This window comes from Crotalus tigris, unplaced genomic scaffold, assembly GCF_016545835.1.
Source record: "Crotalus tigris isolate CLP2741 ecotype Arizona unplaced genomic scaffold, ASM1654583v1 scf7180000017774.6281472, whole genome shotgun sequence".
In the NCBI taxonomy this organism is placed as follows: Eukaryota; Metazoa; Chordata; class Lepidosauria; order Squamata; family Viperidae; genus Crotalus; species Crotalus tigris.
This window is the reverse complement of record NW_024096625.1, coordinates 230,860-254,961: the sequence shown is the minus strand read 5'-3', so window position 1 is coordinate 254,961 and position 24,102 is coordinate 230,860. Positions and strand designations below refer to the sequence as shown.

The 24,102-nt window shown below is 41.1% G+C and overlaps 1 protein-coding gene across 1 annotated transcript in view; it reads left to right on the top strand.

The window, feature by feature from the left end:
- Positions 1-23,417: 23,417 nt before the first annotated feature.
- LOC120307381 (glutamate receptor ionotropic, kainate 2-like) overlaps positions 23,418-24,102 on the top strand; it is a gene marked incomplete at its 3' end in the record, with an annotated part of 221,480 nt that continues 220,795 nt past the window's right edge. Inside the window, exon 1 of the mRNA XM_039342141.1 lies at positions 23,418-23,888. Within this exon, the coding sequence (XP_039198075.1) occupies positions 23,774-23,888 (115 nt within the window). The remainder of the gene's footprint in view (positions 23,889-24,102) is intronic.

The following is a 24,102-nucleotide window of genomic DNA, read 5'->3' as shown; positions in this document are numbered from 1 at the left end:
TTAATGAGGAAATAATAAAAATCACAAGAGATTTTTGTTAAATGTAAATTATGCCAAATTATTATTATTTAAATGGGATAATTACAAACAGGGAAATAAGGTATCAGCTTTAGCATCTCTCTCCCTCCCTCCCGCTCTCTCTCCCTCCCTCCCCCTCCCTCCCTCTCTCTCTCTCTCTCCTCTCCTCTCTCTCTCTCTCTCTCTCTCACACACACACACACACACACACACACACACACACACACCCACGTACTGTAGAGTTCTGCTTAACCTCCTGTTGTGAATTTGGTTTATTTAGGAGCAGATATTGATTTAGTCCCAGAATAGTACTATTTAAATTCTGTTGCTTCTTTGAGATTGAAACAACTGTTCAGCTGAAAGCATCTTCCATTTCATAAAAGCCTTTTCAAGAGTTCCCGCAAATCAATTTAAAATTGCATATTGCAGAGAGCTAAATTTATAGTATGTTCTTTAACACATCACAACAAAAATATTTCTATGAATCTTAATTCTGTGAGACCATCTGCCTATAATATATATTTCCAAGTTGTACATGTTTCTGGGTTAAACTTGTTTCTTCCTTTTAACCTATTTGTATACCGTCAGGCACGAACAACAGACCCAACTGTGTGCAGAGTTCGAGCTAACTACTTTATTATGTTTGCCCATAGTATAGGAATCTTCTTAGTCTGGCAGCCTCTTGAGAACAATTAGATAAGGCTCCAAGAAACTGTGGGGAGTGTTGGTCCTAATCCTTTTAGCCCTTTCCAGGCTAGCTGTATGCTTGATTTTTCCTCCCCACCCGGCACGGTGCTTTTCAATATATACATTCCCATTCATCTATGATAATTTAGCTCCCTTTCTATGCTATCCGAGCATATCCAATCTATGATTGCGAATACCTTATGTGGGAGTTAGAATTGTGAGAATAAAGTTATGCTTACCTTCTTTCAAATAAGTCCATCTTTCTTTACATTTTATTCTTCTTCCCGTATCTCCTGTCCTTGCATTCCAGGCTGGTAATGTTCACGCAATTGTCCTATAGTCCTATAGTTCTAATGAAACTACAGTTCAGTGCAGGTAGCTGTTGACCTATGATGACAATTAGGACCAGAATTGCCACTGCTAAGCAAGGCAGTTGTTAAGTGGGTTGTGCCTGATTTTATGAACTTTTTCACTACAGTTGTTAAGCAAATCATTGCAGTTGCTAAGTGAATCACATGGTCATTAAGCAAGCCTGGCTTCCTCCAATGACTTGGCTTGTCAAAAGCTGGCCGAGAAGGTCACAAATGGCAGTCATGTGACCTGGGGACAGGGCAAACTTTTCAAATATATGCTGGTTGCCAAACACCCAAATTTTGATCACATGACCATGGGGTTGCTGTAACGGTCATAAGTGCGAAGACCTGTTGTAAATTACTTTTTTCAGTGCTGTTAGAACTTTGAACAGTTGCTAAACAAATTGCAAATTGAGGATATGTAGTACAAAATGACACTTTTTAATATACACAAAGAAATGAGAGCATTAAGTGATCAAGATGGGAAAAAGATACAGAGAGAAGAGAGACAGACAGACACAGAGAAAGAAACAGAGAGAGAGAAACAGACACACACACACACACACACACAGAGAGAGAGAGAGAGAGAAAGAGAGAGAGAGAGAGAGAGAGAGAGAGAGAGATACTGGATATGAGCTAAGGATGGAGATGCTCGATAGCTAGGGATAGCTCTATAAATTCCAAAAGCCTTTTTCCAGTTCCCATTTCCAGTTAGACGTAGTTCATACAGTTTTACCTATAACAGTCCTTGGCATCCTTTTAATTCAGAGCTTGGCATCCCTATCATTTATTTACTATATTTAACTGTATCATATTTTTATACCCAGTGGTATAAATCTGTGTAAAAACAATATTCAACAATGTAAGTACTTAGAAAATCTATATAGAAATAGCCTATATCATTGCCATCATCTATTGCAATGAATAAAAGTATGAGTTACCGTACTTCTCTGTCTTGGAAAATTCATTTGAATATGTGAAATATCAGGGGATATAATGGAGAGCAGCTGGATGTAAGCCCTGCAGCTTTCTCTTTGGGGCTTTTGGCAGCTCAGCAGCAAGACATGTATGCCACAATTGGCCTCAGGAGAAAATGGCAACACATCTCTTCACTTCAAGGCATGCTATTTTAACATCTGGCATAATAGACATCGGAGACTCAAACTGAGCAATGAGAGTATGTTGATAGCATTCCCACTTGGATGATTAAATTAAGGAAAATGCCTTTTTATTCCTTGGCTATATTCAGTTGTCAGAAACTATGCCAGGGTTAATGTAAATATTACAAATATTGTTGATCATTTGTTACATTTTCAGTAATAAAGCAAATTAATTTTTTAAAAATGAACTTTTGTTTTAGCATTTAGTAATATTTCATTTTTCTTTACTTTTATTTGAAACGCTGCGGAAGAACAGACGCCGCCGATGAATATATTTCTACCGAGCAGTTTAAAAAGATGTTAAACAGCAAAGCAAAGGAAGATGGATCATTTTTTGTGAAACCTTGACAAAGCTTTCAGCTATACAGTCCCCAATGTTTAATTTTATAGCACTGTTTATCCTGTCTAGAATGAAGTTCCTGCTGTTTACATTGTACAAGGGCTTTTCTTTGTTAAAGATAGATCTTTATCTGCCATCCAGTTTCTAAGAAGAGTTTGTTTTGATATATTAAACTGGATGTTTTCTCTGTATAAACAGAATGCTGGTTCTTTTCAACTTTTAAAAAATGAAGTTAACAATGAAAACATAAAACTGGCACAAATTTCATATGCTTTGGCACACACAAAACAGAACTTCTTTCCTCCCTCCCCTCCATAAACAGCTATGACAAACCTTGGCCTTATGCATTCTTATGGGCAGGGTTGGGTGGATTGGTTGATCAATAATTATCTAAGCATCTAAGCTTAGGGAATTGTGGAACAATGGATTCAGAACAGGTTAGGATCTAAAATGATGGCCATTCTTGAGCTTGCTACCGTTTCCAGTATTCAGTCAACTTAGGAAATGATAGTTTATTTAAAAGTGAAAGTTCCCAATCTCTTCAGAGCTATAAAAAGAGATGGAAGAGACAATGGGAATGTATAAACAAAATAAATAAATAAATGAGGTCTTAAGGCGTGTGGACTTCCCAAGTATTCCCCAGCCAGCATGGGAGTCGAAGTCTACGTATGGGAGTACAGAAATCCCAACGTGAGAATTGAAGTACACACATCTTAAAATTGCCAGGTTTAAAAAAATCTGATCTAGATTAACTATTCAAAGGTTAACAATCTATTTTTGCTGCGTCTATACAATCACAAAGCAGCCATGCAACACAAACAAATAAAAGTTCAAGTCTCAGCACTCTGAGTCTCTTAGCTGATGAATGGACTATGAGTTGCAGGTGACAAGTGGGGTGGCATCTCATAAAATATCTCCTCTTCTTACTATAGTAGAAGTACAAAAAGAACAAGTAGAAGTAGCAGCTGGAAATTTTTACAGGTTTGGTCTACCACCGGCTTGCATGAATGGGGGACTGTACACATGACTCACTAGTTCCTTTTAAAATTAAGTCTCTCTTGCCCCTGTAACCAAAGCATATTATTTGCAGCCTTTACAGTTCATAGAGAAACGTTAGTATTGGTATTGAGAGTGCAGACTAAAGGTTGAATATCAGGTTAAAACAAATTCCTGATGGAATAGATCGGAAGCAAAGACAGGCATTATGGTTACATTCAGACAGGCATCAAAGTGTAGTTTACTCCTACCACAATGGTATATTGTATAAACATGATTTTTCTAATTTCATACAACATACTGAGCCAAAAAGCATGGCTCAATATCAAATTTACGTAACACGCAAAGCTGTAGCACATTACAGCTTAGTGCTATGTAAAAACAAGGAGGATGTGTGTGTCTTTTTGCCAAGCAATAGGCACTTGTCCAAATTCCTCTTTCCCAGATCCTTAATTTTCTACTAAAATATTGTAGCTTTGATTTAGGTTCTTTTTTTGATTCTGTATCAGGGCCAGTAGTGTGCACTCATTGCACATAAACCATGATAAATATCATTATTTTCAGGCAACATCAAGTTAATATAGTTAAAACCAACTGGCATTAAGAGCCAGACTCTAATCTGTTGGCATGTGAGCGAAAATAAGAAACTCTTCTGGGAATTTAATTATTAAGCATATGATAAAAACCTATTATCTTTAATAGCTAAAAGATAAGAAGTCTATTAAGGGTGCTTTTTACAATGAAGCTTGACTGGTTCTAACTAAGGAACTGGTATTTTTCCCTGATTATTTAATGCTACAAACCAGATGTGAAAGAGAATGATCTACTGCATCATTTCTATATTTAGCAAGGCTCTCCAGTAAATTACACCTAACAATATACTGACATTTACACAGTCTGTCTCAGGCATATCACACTTTGTCAATACTAAATTCTTCTGGCTATTTACACAAGAACTGATATAATTGCAGACAAGTCTTGTTGGGAGTGTATTTTCCAGGACCTGAGAAACTCTAGGAGGAATTTTATAACTGATGACTGCTTAGGAAGATATTAAATTTGCAAAAGTTGTCTCATGTGCTTGAATTTCACCTAACTTGGAAAAGGAAGGTGGGAGATGACAGTTTATAAACATAGCAGCAATCAAAAGTATTCTAATCAAATCTTAATTTATTTTTTATTCTAAAGTAGTCAAAAATATTCGTTGCTTGTGTATTTGTACAACAATTGTCCTTCTATTGTTCAGATTGGAAGATTATAGGAATTAGATCAAGACACATATTTCAAATCTGTATCTTTAAAGATATCTTCATTATCTCATTGAGCCCAAATCTTTCACAATGCCATGGTTTGTTATAACGCCTGTTTGTTGAAAAAGTCACAATGATTTTGTTTGCCAGAAGGACTAAGTCACATATTACGTTAAGATGAAACCAAGCCAACCTTATTTTGATTTAAACACAGTCCATGAATCAAGGCATTCAGTTTTATGGTTTGTTTTCTAAAAAACAAAAGCTTCTGTTTGTTAATCTCTCCCCAATATGTTGTCAAGTGAAACTTATGTTCCTAAGCAATAGATATTAATGTCCTAGGTATAAATAAAGGTTGGCTGTAAATGGACTAAAATATAAGTCTATTTACAGAATCCCACAACATATAGATCTGTACACAAAGTTACAGGATAGATTAACAAATGTGACCAAATGATTATCACAAAACACTTATTTTAACTGGTCCAGCCTTAGATCAGGGGGATACAGAGGCTGAATAGGATTAACTATGCTTTATTATAGCAATAGCACTTATATACCACTTCACAATCCTTTACAGCCCTCTCTAAGCAGTTTACAGAGTCACCATATTGCCCCCAACAATCTGGGTCCTCATTTTACTGACCTCAGAAGGATGGAAGGCTGAGTCAAACTTGAGCTGGTGAGATTCAAACTGCTGGTAGGCAGCCAGCGGTCAGCAGACGTAGCAATAGTAATAGCATATAGACTTATATACTGCTTCATAGTGCTTTACAGCCTTCTCTAAGCAGTTTACAGAGTCACCTTATTGCCCCCAACAATCTGGGTCCTCATTTTACTGACCTCAGAAGGATGGAAGGCTGTGTCAACTTTGAGCGAATGAGATTCGAACTGCTGGCAGGAGGAAGAATTAGCCTACAGTACTGTATTCTAACCACTGCACCGCCACAGCTAATGTTTTATAGGTTTATAAAATATGAAATTATAAACTATGATTTAGAACCAGCAACAGTGAAATGTATAGTGCTAAACTGCAAATAAGGAATGCACACATAACTTTGTAAGGTCAGTGAATACTGTGGATAAAGTAGGATGAACCTGAATGAAATAGATGCTTTTAAGACATGGAAAAGATATCTTTGCATCATTTGTAAATACATGAGGATTATTTATGACTATTGTGAGGGATTTTAGGCTATTTATAAATATTTTCATCTGGAAATATTTTGTGATACTCTTGGGAGGAGTTTGAGGAAAGTTGTGTATTTTGTATTAAATAACAATGGACTTTATTGAGCAAAATTTCTACAAAAGGATTCTGTTAATCATGCCTCTCTTCTCTCAAGTTGAATTTGTTTATTCCATTATTCTGGTCATTGTGATGCATCAAGCTTTGGTTCCTAACGTGTCCTTGGATTTGGGTATTAAATCAACTTAGAAAGTCTCTGATTTAGTTAGAATCACGATTCATAATTTCCTAAACTGGGGCTGAATCAATAGGTGTAATGTATGGCACATGTTTACACACTGACACCATAATCTCTAAGAGATGCTATGGATTTTGCCTCTTAAGCATGAAATTGTATCAATTCTCATTTGCAAATTATTTAATGATTTATTTCTACCATTCATGTTAAATCTAGCTAATGCTCTTGCTAATTTTACTGAATTCTTTCTCCACCGAAGTCAACCAAATTGCCTCTCCAAATTGGTACAGGGTCTGGGGACAAAGCCAAGTATTTAATCATTTTTGCTTTTAAGACTTGTAAACATATATTGCTATGAGATAGCACTTGATTATGTAAAGAAAGCTTTTCTTGCCATTCTAAACTGTTCTCAGGATAATGAAAGCATTTTTTTCTTATTTGCTAAATTATAATAGTTAAGCTGAGTCAACCCTACTTAATATTTGAATGAGGGACCATCTGATAATTATAGGCCTGCCTGAATAAAGTCCCAGAAAAAGACAGTTGCAAAACCCTTTTGCCAAAAACTGCACAACCTACTCTATAGATCAACTCATCGAGAATCAAGTTTGAGATCTTTATCTTTGCAATGAATTGCAACCGAACCCATTGCCCGATGTGGCATCTTTATTGCCTGCTCAATACAAGTTCAATTTGAACTTAATTTACTTATTGGAATGAGCTATTGAAGTGGAGCAGACCCAGTCCAAATATTTGTTAGTAGCAGTTCCATGCTTTCAGCAGTTAATACATTGACTAACTTATTCAGTCATTTAGACTGCAGGATTCCTGATTAAAGACATTTTAGTAAAATCAGAGGTAATAAAAGCAGAGATAGAAGAAATTCTCATTAAGTAAAAAAGTAATGGCTTTTTGATTCTATGTGTTTTAGTGAGTCAATAGCTTGACTCTCTAAAGCAAGCATATCCAACTTGTAGCATGCAGCCCTGGACAGCTAGTAATGCACCCCACAAGATCATAAACATTAACTTTATTCTGTGATTTATATACTTTAATTATATGATATATTTCATATGCTACTTATTTCTCTTCACCAGTGCTTCTCAATTATTTTCTGTCATACCCCCCTAGGAAGAAGAAAACATTTCGCGCCTCCCCGCGTGACTGTCTATCCAATCGGGTCCTTTGCGTGTGTCACGTGCGTCCAATATGACAGTATTTGCCGAGGTCAAATGAGCCCCCCTTTACGGAGCCTCGCGCCCCCCCTGGGGGGCCCGCCCCACTATTTGAGAAGCACTGCTCTTCACCCAATGTGGCCAGGCAAACCAAATGTTTGGACAACCACAATTTCTTACAACAAATCAAAAAAACAAACAAGTCAACTGAAACAAAGTGTGATGAAAACTATCTTAAGCATATTATACCAAATCCAGTAGTATACTATCTTCATTGTTTATTAAGTTGGAACCTGCTTATTTTTTAAAAAATTACTCTACAACATTAGATGCTCCCTTTCCAGCAGTTTAACTGCTCCCATATGGTAGAAACCTGCAAAAATAAAACCAATGTAATAATGGACTGATTGAAAAATAGCATCTCTCAATTGCACAGTGACAATCAGTACTATAATGTCTTTTTTCCTATCTTGTTATTTAAATATTAGGCAGCCCTAAATGATGAGCAGACAATTTACTGACACACATAAGATGCCCTTAACTTCTTGCTGTAAACTGTAGCTGATTTTCACATCTAATACTTCTAGCAACATATTCTGAAAACCTTGATCTTTCATTCCTGCATCTGGAAAGCATTGCTATAGAATTGCAGCCTGACCTATAAACTTAATAGCAGACTATGTCCTGACCTGGAAGAGACTGCATTAATATTATTACATTTTAAAATAAATAGAAAATGTCTATTTATTACTGAATTGGATCATTGCATCATGTACCCATTTTTGCAACCTTAAATGTTTCCATAGTCCATGTTCCATGCGATAGGATAAGTTAGGAATATCATCCTATTGAAAGAAACTTATTTAATATATCAAAAGCCACACTATAGCATAATCTAACATATGGTTATTGACATCCTAAGGGCAGTTTAAGGAAATAGTTAGAAAATCCATCCTGGGTAAAAGTAGATGTCTTTTAAGGTCAACAAAATTATTTTTATCTGTTAATTAGAAATGCAGAAATAGATTTTTCAGAAAAATCTTTCATAGCAGAAACAGAACAATATATTTTATTTATTTATTTATTAAATATATACCCCACTTTTCTGTTAGTATAAGCTCAAAGTAGGTTACAACAATTAAAAAACTACAGAACAGTCAAAAAAATAAAATTCAAATTCAAATAAATATAATTAAAATCATTTAATATTTAAAAGCTTGATCAAAAGACGTGCTTTTGTCATCTTTCAAATAGTGGGAGAGATATGTTATTATAAAATCAGGTTATACATTGCCTTAATTGCCTAATACTAGTGTGCACAAAATATAAAATTATTTGGCTGTGTGCAGAGGTGACAAAATATCAATAGTGGTACTGCCAGTCAACCCTAGAATTGTATTGTTATTTATTTAGTGTTGAATTTATACCCTGCTTTTTATTTATTCCAATATTATAGCCATTTTTAAAAAAGTATAAAGCAAAGCAAAATCAATACAATAAAATTAAAAATCTAGTCCTTAAGATAATAAAAAAAATGAGCTTGATGGAAGACATGCGTTTTTGACAAATTTCAAAATATTGGAAATGTTGTGGGAATCACATTTCTTTCCGTAGAGTATTCTTTATCTCAGGAGCCACAAAGGGCAAAGGGCTTTTCTGTGGATCAGCTTGCCAAGCTTATGGCAGTGAAACAACTTCAAGAGGACCTTCTCTGTATTTCTCTAAATAACTACAGGTAGTTCTCAACTTACAACAGTTAATTTAGCGACTGTATAAAGTTATACAGTGACTTAGGACACTTTTTCACACTTGCGTCCATTGCAGCCTCCCCATGGTCACATGATCAACAGTTAGAAGCTTGGCAACTGACTTGTATTTATAATAGTTGCAGTGTTCCGGGGTCATGTGATCACCATTTGCGACCTTCTGATAAGCAAAATCAATGGGGAAGCCAGATTCACTTAACAATTGTGTTACTAACTTAACAACTGCAGTGATTCACTTAACACCTGTAGCAAGAAAGGTCATAAAATGAGGCAGAATTCTCTTAACAACTGTCTCACTTAGCAACAGAAACGTTGGGCTACATTTGGTTATATGTTGAGGATACTAGTAGTTAGTTTCAGTCAGTCACATGCTGCAAGTAAAAGCCGGGATCCATCTACCCCAGAGTTTGGCATACAAAAGTTACTATGGTCTCAAGAACATGTCAACTGATTTAGAGAGAAATGTGGAGAAATGTTCAGGCACAGTACAGAGAATGGTAAGTACTCTCTGTGTTATAGTAATCTTAGTGACGTTGGCTGCCCAAGCCAAAAAGCTGTTTTCCTGGTGAAAAAAGAAATTGTGTAGCAGTTCTTGACCGTTTGTATGCTTCAGCTTGTGCACCAATTGCCGAGTTGCTAAATCAGCAACTTGGCAATTTTTTTAAATAACAAAGCATTACATAATACATTCAATACTTTAGCATTTCTATTATATGTAGATGATTTTATTCCAATATTCTGTGTTGTCTTTCTCATTCCTCTTTATTGCAGCAACTATGTACCATAGGGCCCAGAGGGAGAAATTTATTTTGATTGTAAAATCCCATTGACACTAATGGGGGTTTATATCCAGACAGAGCTGGGCACAACATCCTTAGATAGCTTTTGTCCACAGTTAATATCAGAATTGGTTTTATCTTGGGAACAATTACAATTAAAGACTTTTTTTTACAAAGGAGGAATACAACAAAGCAAAACCCACCAATACTTTGCATTTGTTTGAGTGTACAATAATGTAGAACAAGGGTGTCAAACTCGCAATGTCACGAGATGTGTCACGACATATCGTGACTTTTTTGCCATGATGTGGGCCGGCAGTTTGACACCCCTGATGTAGAATATTAAAAACCTGTATATCTGTAGATTCTTAAGAGCTACTATTGAATTGTCAATTTTTTTTCAAATTTTGGGCAAAGATTAACCAAAGAGTATGATGAGACATTTCAAAACTCCGTAATTTAATTTTTCTGTTAACTGCAGAAATGCCATCCTTTGGCTTTATTATTGTCCATAGATGTTACTGTGATTGTCCTTCAACAATTTTGCATAAAAACAGTCTATTTATTTCACATATTTTGAGGTTGTAAAATGTTAGGCTAGAGGGAACATCCAACAGATCATTTACAGTTCACTCTCTGTTGCAGTAAAGCTCCAGGACACCCAACAAGTTTGGTCTTAGAGTGTAGGTCACGTCGATTATGATTCATAATCCATGATTATCCTCTTGGGTGAAAGTTTCTCCACACTAATTTTGTTTAAACGTATTGTCACTTTGTACTAAGTGTAATAATTTAATGTGTTTCCGGTTGAATCAAACAATGCATAACCTAGTGATTATCTTTTAGAATCATACCCAAGAGCCCATCAGATTCAGACCTAGCCTTTATAAGGGTTACGTAAAGGTAGTTAAGGCATCAGCCTGCTCCTGCATTTCTTTGGTTATTGTTTCTCTATGTCAGTGGTTCTCAACTTGTGGGCCGGGACCCCATTTGGGGGTCGAACGACCATTTCACGGGGATTGCCAAACAATGCAGTCCGCCATTTTTTTCCCCTTTTCCTTAGCTGTGCTACTCCTTTTTATTCTATTGGCTTTTGAAAGCCAATAGAATAGACTCTCTTGAATAGAGTCTTATTCTATTGGCTTTCAAAAGCCAATAGGAATTGTCCAGGCTGTCTCCGCCCTGCTGAGCCTGCCAAAAGTCCCATTCTGCAAACGGTGCTGCACCAGTTGAGTAGTCCTCGACTTATGACTGGTTGAGTAGTCCTCAACCTACGACCGGTTGGGGGTCACAGCATTAAAAAGGTTGAGAACCACTGCTCTATGTAAAGAGGTCACAAAAGCCTCATCTTGTGGCTTGACTCACTCCTTCGCATAAGCACTGTCTGGGATCAGTGCTGTCCTTGCATGTCCCAATGATGTCCCAACTATGATGTTTCTAGTAGCCTTCTCTTCCTGAGTCAATCGATTTCAGAAGTGAATTGCCTACTGATGTTCCAGAGCAGTTTTCCTCAAGCTTGGCAACTTGAAGATGAGTGGATTTCAACTCCCAGAATTCCCCATTCTTCTTAAAATTTCCAAGGTTGGGAAACACTGCTCCAGAGACAGGCAGCAAAGACAGCTTATTCCCCATTGGTGGGAACTCTTGGCTCATCTTGCCACTGGATTCCTGAGGGTTTTTTCCCCCCTTCCCTTCTTTAGTGAAATGTGTCAGGTTGCCTTGTTGCTGTTCTTCCATTGCCTTCTGATCTTCCAATAATCCCTTGGATGCCACTTCTCCACTTTTCTTTTTCAATGCAAGATGCAAAAGGAGTCCAAAAAACAAATAAACCCAAGCACAATTTTAGTTAGCTGCCATTTGGTGCTGACCCATTGGCTAGTTGGAGGAAGTGCCTGCTGGTTTAAAAGAGAAATGCAAGAAGTTTGAGAACTTCAGGAAGCTGAGTAAACATCCTTCTTAAAGCCTTGAGAGTGAAGCAGGCAGCTGGATATTTTGATCCTTGCTATCTTTCACTGTTGGACCATAAGAAAGGCTGAGCACCAAAGAATTGAGGCCTTTGAACTATGGTGCTGGAGAAGACTCCTGCGAGTCCCCTGGACTGCAAGGCGATCAAACCGGTCAGTCCTAGAGAAGATCAACCCTGACTGCTCTTTAGAAGGCCAGATCCTGAAGTTGAAACTCAAGTACTTTGGCCACCTAATGAGAAGGAAGGACTCACTGGGGAAGAGCCTAATGCTGGGAAAGATTGAGGGCAATAGAAGAAGGGGATGACAGAGAATGAGGTGATTGGATGGAGTCACTGAAGCAGTAGGCGTGAGCTTAAATGGACTCCAGAAGATGGTAGAGGACAGGAAGACCTGGAGGAACGTTGTCCATGGGGTCGCGATGGGTCGGACACGACTTCGCAACTAACAACAACAATCTTTCACTGTGCAAAAAGTTGCTATTCAAATTGAATCCATGCGGTGCCTAATGCATAGCACAGTCTACCTTTTTGACATGTATGCTATGCATACTTCTAAAATGATCCAAAAGCAGCATCTTGTCTCTGCGAGTTTAAAAAAAGGAATCCATCTGGTTTAAAGAATCCATTTATTAAAGTTAATGTTTTAGGATTGCAGTGAAACACAAGAAAGATCAGAATCCTTTAGGAAATATCACAGAAGCACTGTCCTCACACTAGATTTGAAGGCCTTCCTCCAAATACAGTACTTTTCAGTGCAGGCAAAGCCTTATTAACAACATGACCCTTGACATCTTATCCAAGCGACTTCAAGTGCTGTTCTAATATCATATTTTCCTTATTTTTAACCTACTCAGTCCAAAGGACTACACAGTCCAAAGGACTGAGTTCATCTCTTGATTTCTTTCCCCCTCTTTCCTTATCCTTTCTGAAAAAGTACATTGCAATTCTAGAGGTTGAATCTGAGAAGTAGATAAAGTCGTATTTGTGGTATGGGCAGCTATAGACATTTGATAGATGGAGTATTCTGAAAATCAGTCCTGATTCCTTTTAGTGTGATCATGCAACTGCAACATAAAAATATCTGATATTTTGCAGTGGCAGCAAGACAGACCACATTTTCTGAAACAAAGAGGTAAATATGAATTTCTAGACTTTTGTATATTCAATTTAACTCATCATGTCAGTCTCTATAGGCAATTAAAAACATTCATATTCCTCGCATCTTTCCATATAAAGTAAGAATGGTAAATATTTGTAAAATACATCTAAAAGATGGGGGTGGAGTGGAAAATTTGTATTGTACTCTTTATAACACCCTCTAACAAGAAACCCTCAGCTGGCTTTCAGAAAAAGAACAGTATAGGACAGGTGGGTAGGCAACCTTAGCTCTTTTATGACTCATGGACTTCAACTCCCAGAATTCCTGAGCCAGCCATACTGAGGGGAAAGGAAGAGGTTTCCAAGCTGAGCTATGCTGGCTCAGGAATTCTGGGAGTTGAAGTCCACGAGTCATAAAAGAGCCAAGCTTGCCTACCCCTGGTATAGGAGAAGTGGCTGGAAATCGGGATAATCAGGGTGCAAACACAGCCCATGAGGTTTTTGGCTCAAGTTGTTTTTGCTTACAACACTTTAATTTAGAGACCATTCAAACTTACAACAGCATTGAAAAAAGTGATTTATAACTATTTCTCACACTTACGATGGTTGCAGCATCCCTATGGTCATGTGACCAAAATTCAGATGCTTGGCGACGGACTCATATTTGTCATCCAGTTTTGCTACCTTCTGACAAGCAAAGTCAATGGCGAAGCCAGATTCCCTTAACAACCATGTTACTAAATAATTGCAGTGATTCTCTTAACAAGCGTGGCAAGAAAAGTTGTTAAAATGGGACAAAACTCACTTAACACTCAGCAACAGAACTTCTGGGTGTCAGATGTGGTGGCGGACTATCTGTACGTGCTCTGCAAAGAGAGCTAGTTCTATTCATCATTACTTTGCCCGGCCACTGGCACAGCACCCGCGCATCCTTTGCTTTGGGAAAATGCACCCTTGCCCCTTTAAACTCAGAGAATTAGAAGATGTTTCTGCAGCAACTGAAAGGGAGCCACCATTTCCACTAGTTACAATCCTTCCTTCCCGCTCTCACTATTGCTCAGGTACATGAAGAGGAATCTACACTGCCAAGCAGGATTCACTAGTGCAGTCTCTAATTCGCATCAGTTCTTCCTTAGGTAGGAGAGAAAATGAGAAATAAAATCCTGTCCCAATTCCGGAGCAATTGAATACCCTACAAAAGGAGGATCTTCTCCTCCTTTCCCTCCGTCCCCTTTTAAAACCAAACCCTTTTGGACCCCAAGATTCCCTTTTCCCTTTATGCTAAGTTAGGATTTCCATACCCTTTCCACATCCTTCTCCCTTTCTTGCTGTGGACCAGAACTGCTTTTCTGGCCAGCTTTTGTAGGGAGCACTCAAGCTTTAGGCCTGCCTTCTGCAGGGAGGCGGGCACTTAATACCCGCATCTCCTCTCTGATTGTCGTCCGGGGGGGGGGACGTCCAGGCAGGGAACCGCCGTTGCCTGCTCTAAGGTCGATTAAGCTGCAAGTCACAGCCAGCCCGCCCGGGCGAAACGGCTCCGAGTACGCGCTGCCTCTTTCTCTGCCGCACAATGGCTCACATTGACCATTTATTTACGCCGTACAAGAAGGCTGCTGTTTGCTCAGTCCCAGGAGCCTTTTCAGCTCAGGAGCAGGGAGTGAGGCGCGGGTGCTCCACGGTTCCTCTCTTTTTCTCTCTCCCCCTCCTCCCCGCGCCTCCGTCAGCAGGATCTAGAATTTGGCCAAACGTTGCAGCCGGCTGCGAGTCTCACCTGAGAGAGAGAGAGAGAGAGACGGGGCGAACTGCCGGCTTATTCCCTCTGTTGTATGTAGGCGGCTCCCTCTTAACTGGTCCAATCAGAAAGGAGTTAGGAAAACAATTAGATTGGGGCTGGAGATCCCCTGCCTGCGGCGGGGGGAGGGGGGAAGGAAAAGGTGGCGGGGGGGGATGGGGGAGGAAGACACGACTGAGAGCCGCGCAATAATGGCCAAGAGGCAAAGTCCCAGCTGCCTCTGCAGCCGGTCCAGAAAGAGCCAGGGATTTCCCCCCGACGGTCTTCGGATGCAAGGCAGACTTCAAGCGGGGTGGCCGGCCGCAATAGGGAGATGAGAAACGGAGTCAAGCTCCTCATCCGAGGTGCGCCTGCTTGCAAGTTCACAGCCACCGAGCCGCTGAAACCCAGTTGCTTTACGAGCTGGGGCTGCGGTTGCTTTACTGTACCTTAATTACCCCGCACCTAGCGGACTTTGGCTAATTTCGAAAACGCTAGACGGGAAGACCCACGACTTCGAAAACCTGAAGCGCTGCGAATTAGACGGGGGGGGGGGAGGAGTCAGAAGGCTGCCAGGCAATTCACTTAACGTTCAAGCTGGATTTTCAGAGTCGTTGCCTCAATCTTTACTGCGCCGAGGTAAACTGAGCGAAAGTCTAAAGGTTATTCGAAGCAGCAGGGAATTTGAACACAGATCTCCCCCCACCCCATCCCACCTCACCTCACCCCACCCCATCCCACCCCACCCCACCCCACCCCACCTCAGAAGTCATTCAGGGTCACTAGTGCCCTCACCCACGCCTGATTTATAAAGGCGCGTCCCGCTCAACTCCCCGCTACGTTTAACCCTTAAAGAGCTCGAGGCTGCTCATCCGTGTTCCCTTCTCTTTAAGAAGCAAGCTAGGGAGATCGCCCGCTTGCCCTTCGTTTTAGCCTCCCAAGGTGGTACGGCTGCAGTCCGCATGGGAAGTGGAAGGGGCTTCGATCCCCCCCCCCTTTTTTGGGGGGGATGGGTGGGATAACACGAGAACTGCCGGTGAAAAAGTGCCGCGGTTCACAAACCGTTCGTACAAGATGCGAAAAAGAGAAAGGCGAGTCGGGATAGGTTTGGGGGGGAGGGGAAGCTCGGCGATTCCTCCCCCCCCAACGCAGTCAATCCCGCAAAGCTGATTGGGTCCCATCATTTCCCCCAACCTTCTCCGAGGCTGCTAAGATTGTTAGAAGCCACTTTCTGAGACTCCCGGGGGGGGCGGGGGGTATACCAAACGTTCTGGGAAGGGAAACACACTCTGCACATGCTTGGGGCGGGGGGGGGGAACGATCCCTTCCGTCCGTATCTCATTTCCCACCGATGCGTCCCCGGACTTCTTGCTTGCTAAACGGCGTTACTGACTTCTCGGTAACAGCGGCGTCTGAAGTCTAAGTTCTCGGCCGGGTCCGCAAAGTGGGATCGAGGCCCTTAGGAAAGGCGAGCAGGGGACACTGGCTCCGACTGGACGGGAGAGCCCACCGCCCACCGCCCGGGTCTCCTCTGGCGGCACCGCCGCCCCTCTCCGCAGCTCCCGCCGCCGCTTCTCCCAGCTCCCGCCTTGAGTTGAGGCCGGAATCCTGGCGGAAAAGAGGCGCTGTGTCTTTAAAGGGCTCTGCGCGGAGCTCCCGGCAGGAGGCGTACCTCTCTTTAGCTTGTCCGCCCGCCTCTGCTCGGCTGCCGCGGCTGCTGCTTTCAACTGAGCTCCGCGCGCAGCCTCTGCTTTTCAGTCCAGAGCCCGGTCCGGCTACAGCAGCTCCGCGACTTTTTTTTTTCTTTTTTCTTTTTGCCGAAGGACCGTCCCTTCCCGCCTGCCTTGCTTCTCCGAACGACCGGCAAGGTAAGGGCACTTGCAGATTTGGTCCCCCCCCCTCAAAACAACAGGCTGCTATTTTGTGTGTGTGTGTGTGTGTTTGTGTGTGTGTGTGTGAAAGAGAGAGAGAGAGAGACAGTAGAGAGAGAGAGAGAGAGAGAGAGAGAGAGAGAGAGAGAGAGAGAGAGGCAGACACAGAGAGATAGACACACACACACACACACACACACACACACACGAACACACAGATTGGAAGGGAGGCAATAATTACCAAGGGCGAAATAAAAGCACCCCGAAACAATCAGGGTGGTGAGGAGGCCGGACAGCTACCTTGCTCAGCGATCTTGAAAGCAAAGCCAGCCTAGAGCGCAATGAAAGGGACCCGACCAGCCAAACTCTTAAGCCAAAGCATCTTTTTTTAAATAAAAAAATTGCCCCCGCATCTTTTATTACTCGATCTATCTATTTTAGCAATCCTTCCCGTTCTCCTGTCCGCTCTCGCCCTCTCCCTCTCTTTCTGCAACCCTAAGCCCACTTGCAGGACTTGGAAACAACTTTAACAGCAACCGCCGCGACTCCTTTCCAAGGAGCCAAGGCCAAGGCTGAGCAGTAACTTTGCTGTCACCAGCCACCCAGCCACCAGTCTAATCTCTTTTTCCTCCACCCTGCCTTTTGGCAAGAGAAACATTCCACATCCCATCCCAAACTGGACTTTCGGAGGAGCCTCCTAGCTGAGCTGCCCGCTAGTTCTGTAAAGCGGGAAGCCTGATTCGGAGCGTTGGAAGGGAGGCGGTGGGGTTCCGGAGCAGGGTTTACAGGCGTCGATCTTCGTTTGCTTCTTTCTTTCTTTCCCTCCTTCATCCTGAAGCTTTCTTCTCCATAGCAACAATGTGTGTGTGTGTGTGTGTGTGTGTGTGTGTGAGAGAGAGAGAGAGAGAGAGAGAGAGAGAGAGAGAGAGAGAGAGAGAGAGAGAGAGAGACAGACAGACAGACAGACAGACAGACAGACAGACAGACAGAGACACAAGAGTCCGCTAAAAGTCTTATTCCACAGTCACTAGATCTGGTTTGCTGGAAAGGTAGCGCCTTAGTTTTCGCGACCACATTCGGCATCTCCCTACATCCCCCTGTTTTCAGTAGGGTTGCTTGAAAGTATGTGGCATGCAGCCTTTGTGCAGAAGTCAGAAAGGCGCCGTCCTATCCGCCACCTGATCGGCAATCAGCTAAGCCATCCTTCTGGCACTGAACCCTGGTCTCAGTCCGACCTATCGCCAAGATACACCGAAGTACTTGGACTGAATCCAATCGGACTCAGCCGTTTTAATACATTCCGTCTTATCTAGGACTTACTGCTGCCAAGCGGTTCTTATTCGGCTGAAAGCCAGGCATCTCTGTTTAATTAGGCTTTTAGCTTGGATATATTGTGGTATACATTTAACCACCGAAGCCAATTTTTTTTTTAAAAAAATATTGTGTTTTATAACCTGGCACGTTGTTAAAGAAACTGGAACTTTAAAAAAGCAAAAGCTACTTGATGGGACCAAACCCAGTTATTCTGCCTTTAAAGGATCCAGCAGTCTATTCCCAACAGTGAAAATACTAAATCAGAAGCTTCTTTGTGCGGGGGTAGGAACGAACCTTCCAAAGAAGTGTTGCATATTTGCAAAAAAAAAAAAAAAAACTTTATGAAGTGGAAGATGGAGGAAAACCTGAGTGTTGACTGAAAAGAAAGAAGGCAGGAAGGCAAGCAGGGGACTTCAAGAGAAGGTGGCAGGGGAGCAGGAATGATGCATGGATCAAATCACAAACGTTTGCAGTTCCCATGGTTAAAAATTTGCGAAGAATTTCATCACTGCGGAGTCCAAAAAAAAAAAAAAAAAGTGCTTGAACAAGTAAATCTATCATCTTCTCAGCTCCTTAATTAGGATGCACATCTCTTAGGCAGCTAAAAATTAATTACCATCTTAAAATGCCATTAATCATGGGCTCGGCAGAAACGGAAAGAAAGACGGTGAATCTTTGGCGGAGCTAATAACAGGCAAAGGGGAATCTATCATTTGTTTGGAGTGGAAAACAAATGGATCCCGTAAGGTCCAGGGGGATGTTTTAAATATTATAGAAACGTCAACATTTATTTGAATACTTTAGCCAATAGAAAGAAGGCGGCCTGGTTTACTTCAGTAAAGCTGTGGCAGGTCTCTTGTCTACTTATAGGCAGAGTTGGAAGATACAGAAGATATCAATTGTATATTAAGAAAGAACATCTCAAAATACTTTGGCCACAGCAAGGTTTGAACTCTATTGACTGCAAGCAGATTTTTTTAAACATTTTTTTTTGCTAGGAGGAGCATATAGGAGACTAAATCTGTCAAAGGTAGTTTCTAAATATATTGATGAGAAAAAGAAAGCTGCATCAAACAAAGTAAAGATCAGGAAAGGCCTGAAAGATTGCCCACATCTTTTATGTAGTGTCTATGTTTCAAGCCCTTCTACTGGGATTGAACTCTTAAGCTTTGTAGGGTGCATCTAGCTTTACAACTTTAAAGCCATCCTAGTTTTATCAGATTATACCTGGGAGTAAATCCTAATGAATTAAACCTAATTAATTCTCAGCAGACATGCCATTCGTCTTAAGTCTTTCCCAGATGGAGTCAATTTAACCTGTAGATGAAACCAATTCCTAGGTAGTGATGAAGAAAGTGCTGATTGGAGATAGTGCCAAGAAATGATCTCTCAACATCAGGCAACTCTAAAACCTGACGTAACATTATTGTCCAGCACAGGCAGTTTTGGATTGGCTTCAGGCTTTTCACAGACCAGCCTTCTATTCTTGATGTATGCTTTTTCATTTCAATTTCACCTGCATTCTTGGCTTGGGCAGGAAAAACGTATGTTCTTTGCTAGGCTTTAAATATTGAAGAAAAAGAGTACATCAATGGCACCCAAGCATGGAACTGAGTATTTAAAGCTTCTCCTCTACTCACTGCAGTTCAGTGAAAGAGGCAGAAACAAAGAGAGGTTTCAAGAGGTATTTATCTGAAATATGTGTATATGTATATATGACAGACCTGCCATATCTGGAAAAATAAATTAAAAACCAGTTATTTCAGAAAATTATCATTAAAGCTGTGCATATCTCTTGAGGTATGTTCCTTTTTTTTAAAAAAAAAAATCACATATTTAAATATTTATTTTTTAAAAAAATTCTAAGACCAAAATGAGTTACGTATTTGAGGAAAGGGCTTTGTTTATAAAAGGAAACTTACAACCATTGCAACCTAAGTATGCTAATTTTGTCCTGTAATTGAAGCAACTCTAAAGGGTATCTTGTGCAATCTTGAATTTAAAAGAGAATGAGAATTTGGGGGTAGGGGATTGTTTCACATTATGTTTGAATAACGAATGTGAACTAGGTAATCAGAGTCAGTAGTTCAACTATTTTGCTTCTTTTTTGTATAAAAAAACTTGACAGGGCGATTTTATTTTTATATTTTACAACATGTTTTGCACATATATAGCATTCAGCATTTTAGCAAGTCCAAATGTGTGTCGCTATCCATGGTACTGAAAAAAGGAAACTCTATTTAGTTCAGGGGTAGGCAACCTTGGCTCTTTTATGACTCCTGGACTTCAGCTCCCAGAATTCCTGAGCCAGCTGTGCCTACCCCCTGATTTAGTTACTAAAATTCCAGTTTGGTATAATAGTAAGGCATCAGGCTAAAAACCAAGAGACTGTGAGTTCTAGTCCCACCTTAGGCACAAAGCCAGATGGGTGACCTTGTGCCAGTCACTTTCTCTCAGCCCTGGGAAGGAGACAAGGGCAAACTATTTCTGAAAATCCTTGCCAAGAAAAGTGTAGGGATTTGTCCAAGCAGTCTCCAAAAATAGGACAGGATTGAAGAAGAAGAAGAAGAAGAAGAAGAAGAAGAAGAGGAAGAAGAAGAGGAAGAAAAAGAAGAAAATTCCAGCAGAGTAGTTTTGGTGATGATCTTTCTGGTTCACAATCATCCAACAAAAGTTGAGAGTAAAGAATATTGCAAAGTAAAAGCAGACACAATATCTCCTGCCAGGATTCAATTCCCCAGATAAAAGGATCTGGTGAGTCTTATAAAATATCAAACTGACTAGATAGAAAAACAAAGAAAATACAGAGATCCTCATGAAATTAATAACAGGATTCAAATCTACCAGGGACTGCTAATAAAAGTTAAGTTACAACATTTTTGAAAAGGGAATTCTTACAAATAAAAGAAATATATTTTCAAAACTATATTGTCTCATCTAGAGATATCGAACTAGCATTATGTCTATTCACCAAAACATTTCAATATCAGCTTGGTTTTACCTTGTATTACCCATTTGTTTTTGATCCAAATTGAAGTATTATGAAATGAATAGTATATCCAACAGAGACAATCTCACACTGCAGTTTCATGGTAAAATATTCCAGTAGTACACTGAAGGGGTCACTAGATCCCCTTTTTTCATTGTTAATAAGCCCCCCCCCCCAATTCAATGAATAGTCTGTTAGTCTGCAGAAGTAGCCATTGCTGATACTTAATTTTGACATCACTGCAAGAGTTCCAAATTTTAACATTTAAAAAAAAATCCCAAGGTTATTTATTTATCCCTTATTAATATGTAAATTTCAGTTCAACTACAGATATGATAATACCTTAATAGTAGAAAGCTGTTCTGATTTGTTTTCCCATAACACAAGCTTTAACAGTTATAAATCTTAGTTATTTCACGAGGAGGAATAGCCTAACCCATCTTGACATCAAATATCCTTAGCAGCATTCCTGCGGGACTATGAGAACTGTAGTTCTTTACATATGGAAGGTATCACATCAAGCAACTGCTTCATAGGAAGTTCGGTCTGAAATAGATGCATGAAAGGTGCAGCCTATCATATTAACATCCAATTGTTATTCTCCTAGATGAATCAAATGAATCCCAGGTGATTTAGATAAAGCAAGAAACAAGACAGAATAAGAAGAATCAGATTCTAGACTTCTTGGTGCAACTGGGCCTATCCTTTCTTCATTCCACAGTCTTAAGGAGAGATAGATAATCACACGGGTCGATATGGATCTATGTCACCTTAATTTACAGAATGTCTTTTGGAACTTCTTCTGCATGAAAATGGTGAGGGGGGCATTCCCAGACAGAAGAAATCTCCATTCACTTTCATAGGACAGTAATAGAAGTTACCCTTTTCTCTCCCTGTTGATCCATAATAAGTGCTTAGCAATTTGAATGACAATGGCTTTCTTTCAAGTAATACAAAAAGATTTGTGTTCTCCACAAAATGTGTTTTAATGAATCCTCCTATTGCCCACTCATTTTTTTAAAAAAAACATCTCAATTGTATTCCCTATTGAAATAAGATCCTAATAGATATATGTTTAATCTGATATGTATATCTCTTTGTGACAGAGTGGGAGAGAGCAATGAAAATAGAGAAAAATTCTCAAATTACTCCATTCAGATCTAGACAAGATGAATTCTAGTTAAGTTTAAAGATATCTAAGACTTCCAGATATCTATATTTCTATATTAGTAAGGACTTCACTAAGAACTGCAAATAATGGAACTTGGAGAATGCTTCTTAGATCGTTACAGTTTATATGGTGTTTCTAGTCTTACAAAACGTAACGGTTGATACAAGGTATACAGTATAAAGGAATTTAAAAACAGAACTTTTGTAATAGGAATATAAATGAGACGAAAGCTCAGAAATGTGGGAAAAAATGTTTCCTTCACTCACTGTTATTTCTGACAACAGCAGGCAATTCTATACAATATAGTAAGCTTCCTGGGTTCAGTATAACTTCCTTCCAGGTAGTCTAACCTCGGATTACAACTTTGGTTGTAGATAAGCATTTAATTCTGGTTGCCATTCTTCCTAAAAGGTTTATGTAAAATTAGTTGTGTGGATTAAAAGAATGAATAATACTTTGTGGCAAGCAAATGCCTATTGGTTCTTTGTATACATTCAGAACCAACAGAAACGTCATTTTCCCCAACTCTTAAAAAAGGATGTTCTGTCACCCTTCAGTCCAGGAGTGACTTAATTTTGACAGAGCCGTCTTCTTTGCTCTTTATGCTAAAGCCTGGAAACGGCTTCTTATTGAAATCGATCCGCTCTCAGTTTCAAGACTTTGGGCTGAAACCGACGCCAGTCCCACCCGAAATCAAATTGGAGCAATGTCGAGGAGGGCCCAGAATGGGACTTGGGCTCCAAGCAGGTAAAAGACGGGATGCAAACCCGTCCGTCCCTGTCCTTCCCTCGACCCACACTTCCGCAGACTCTTTCAGTCTCGGTTTCGGCTGCCTTAGACCAGGCAAGCAGAACCGATTCAGAGCTAACTAGGAATCTCTCCGCTCATCCCCCAGAAAACAACAGGTTACTGGAAGGAGACCACCCAAACGCGAGGCGCGTCACAACAAGCCACGTTCCTTTCGAAATGTACATGTTTACTCCAAAAGGTTGGCTCGGCCACGGCCTCGGTTGAATGAGAGAAGCCCCCCGGGGGGGGGGGGGGAAGGCCGCCTTAGCTGGCGGCCTCAAGACAAGAGGAGCTGTCTCCCGTTCCTCACACTTCATCTTGGCTGCGCGTCAGAAGCTGTGCGGCAGTTCAGTGGAAGGGAAACCCATCGGCCAAGCGAGCGCCCGCCTCTTGCTCGGTGGCGGTTTCGCCCGCTCGGATCGCCTATTGATCTCTCTCTTTCTCTCTCTTTCTCTCTTGACCCCCCCCCCCTTGCCCCTTCCTCCCCACCTCGCTTGTCTCCTAGGTTCGCCCGGCTGGCCAGCGCGCCAACATCTGGGTCTGGATTTCTCCCGGATTTCTCTCTCCCTCCTTCCGCTCCCGCTCGCCCGACTACCATGGATGTCCCACCATTCCTTGCAGGCGAAAGCTGCTGCTCCTTGGCGCAGTGAACGAAGATCATGCAGGCTTGGCTGGTGGCGCTGGGAAGCGGAGAGAGTCCCCTCGCCTCGGCGTGACCATGCCGTGATCGCGTCTCAGGGCCAGGCACTTCTTCTCACGGCTCCTTGGCGCTTTACCCGACCGCGGGGGAAACCTTGACGCTGAAGCAAAGGGGGCCGGAAGGGAAGCGGCGCGGGTGTGCGTAGGAAACACCATGAAGATTATTTCCCCGATTCTAACTCATCCAGTCTTCAGAGGCACCGCTCGGCTCCTGCTTTGCTTAATGTGGATTGGATATTCTCAAGGCACCACACATGTGTTGAGATTCGGTAAGGCGGCCGTTTATTCCTCCTCCTCCTCCTCCTCCTCCTCCTCCTCCTCCTCGCCCCCCACTCGGTTTTGCCTTATGCGTGTTCCCCAGGATTTTGTCAGGGAAGGAAAGGAAAGGGAGGTCGGAGGGAAGAGGAGATGAAGCTACTTCCGGGCTAATCGGTATTTAGCCTCTTCCCGGTTGCATTTTAAGGCGCCCCTCCGATCGTCTTG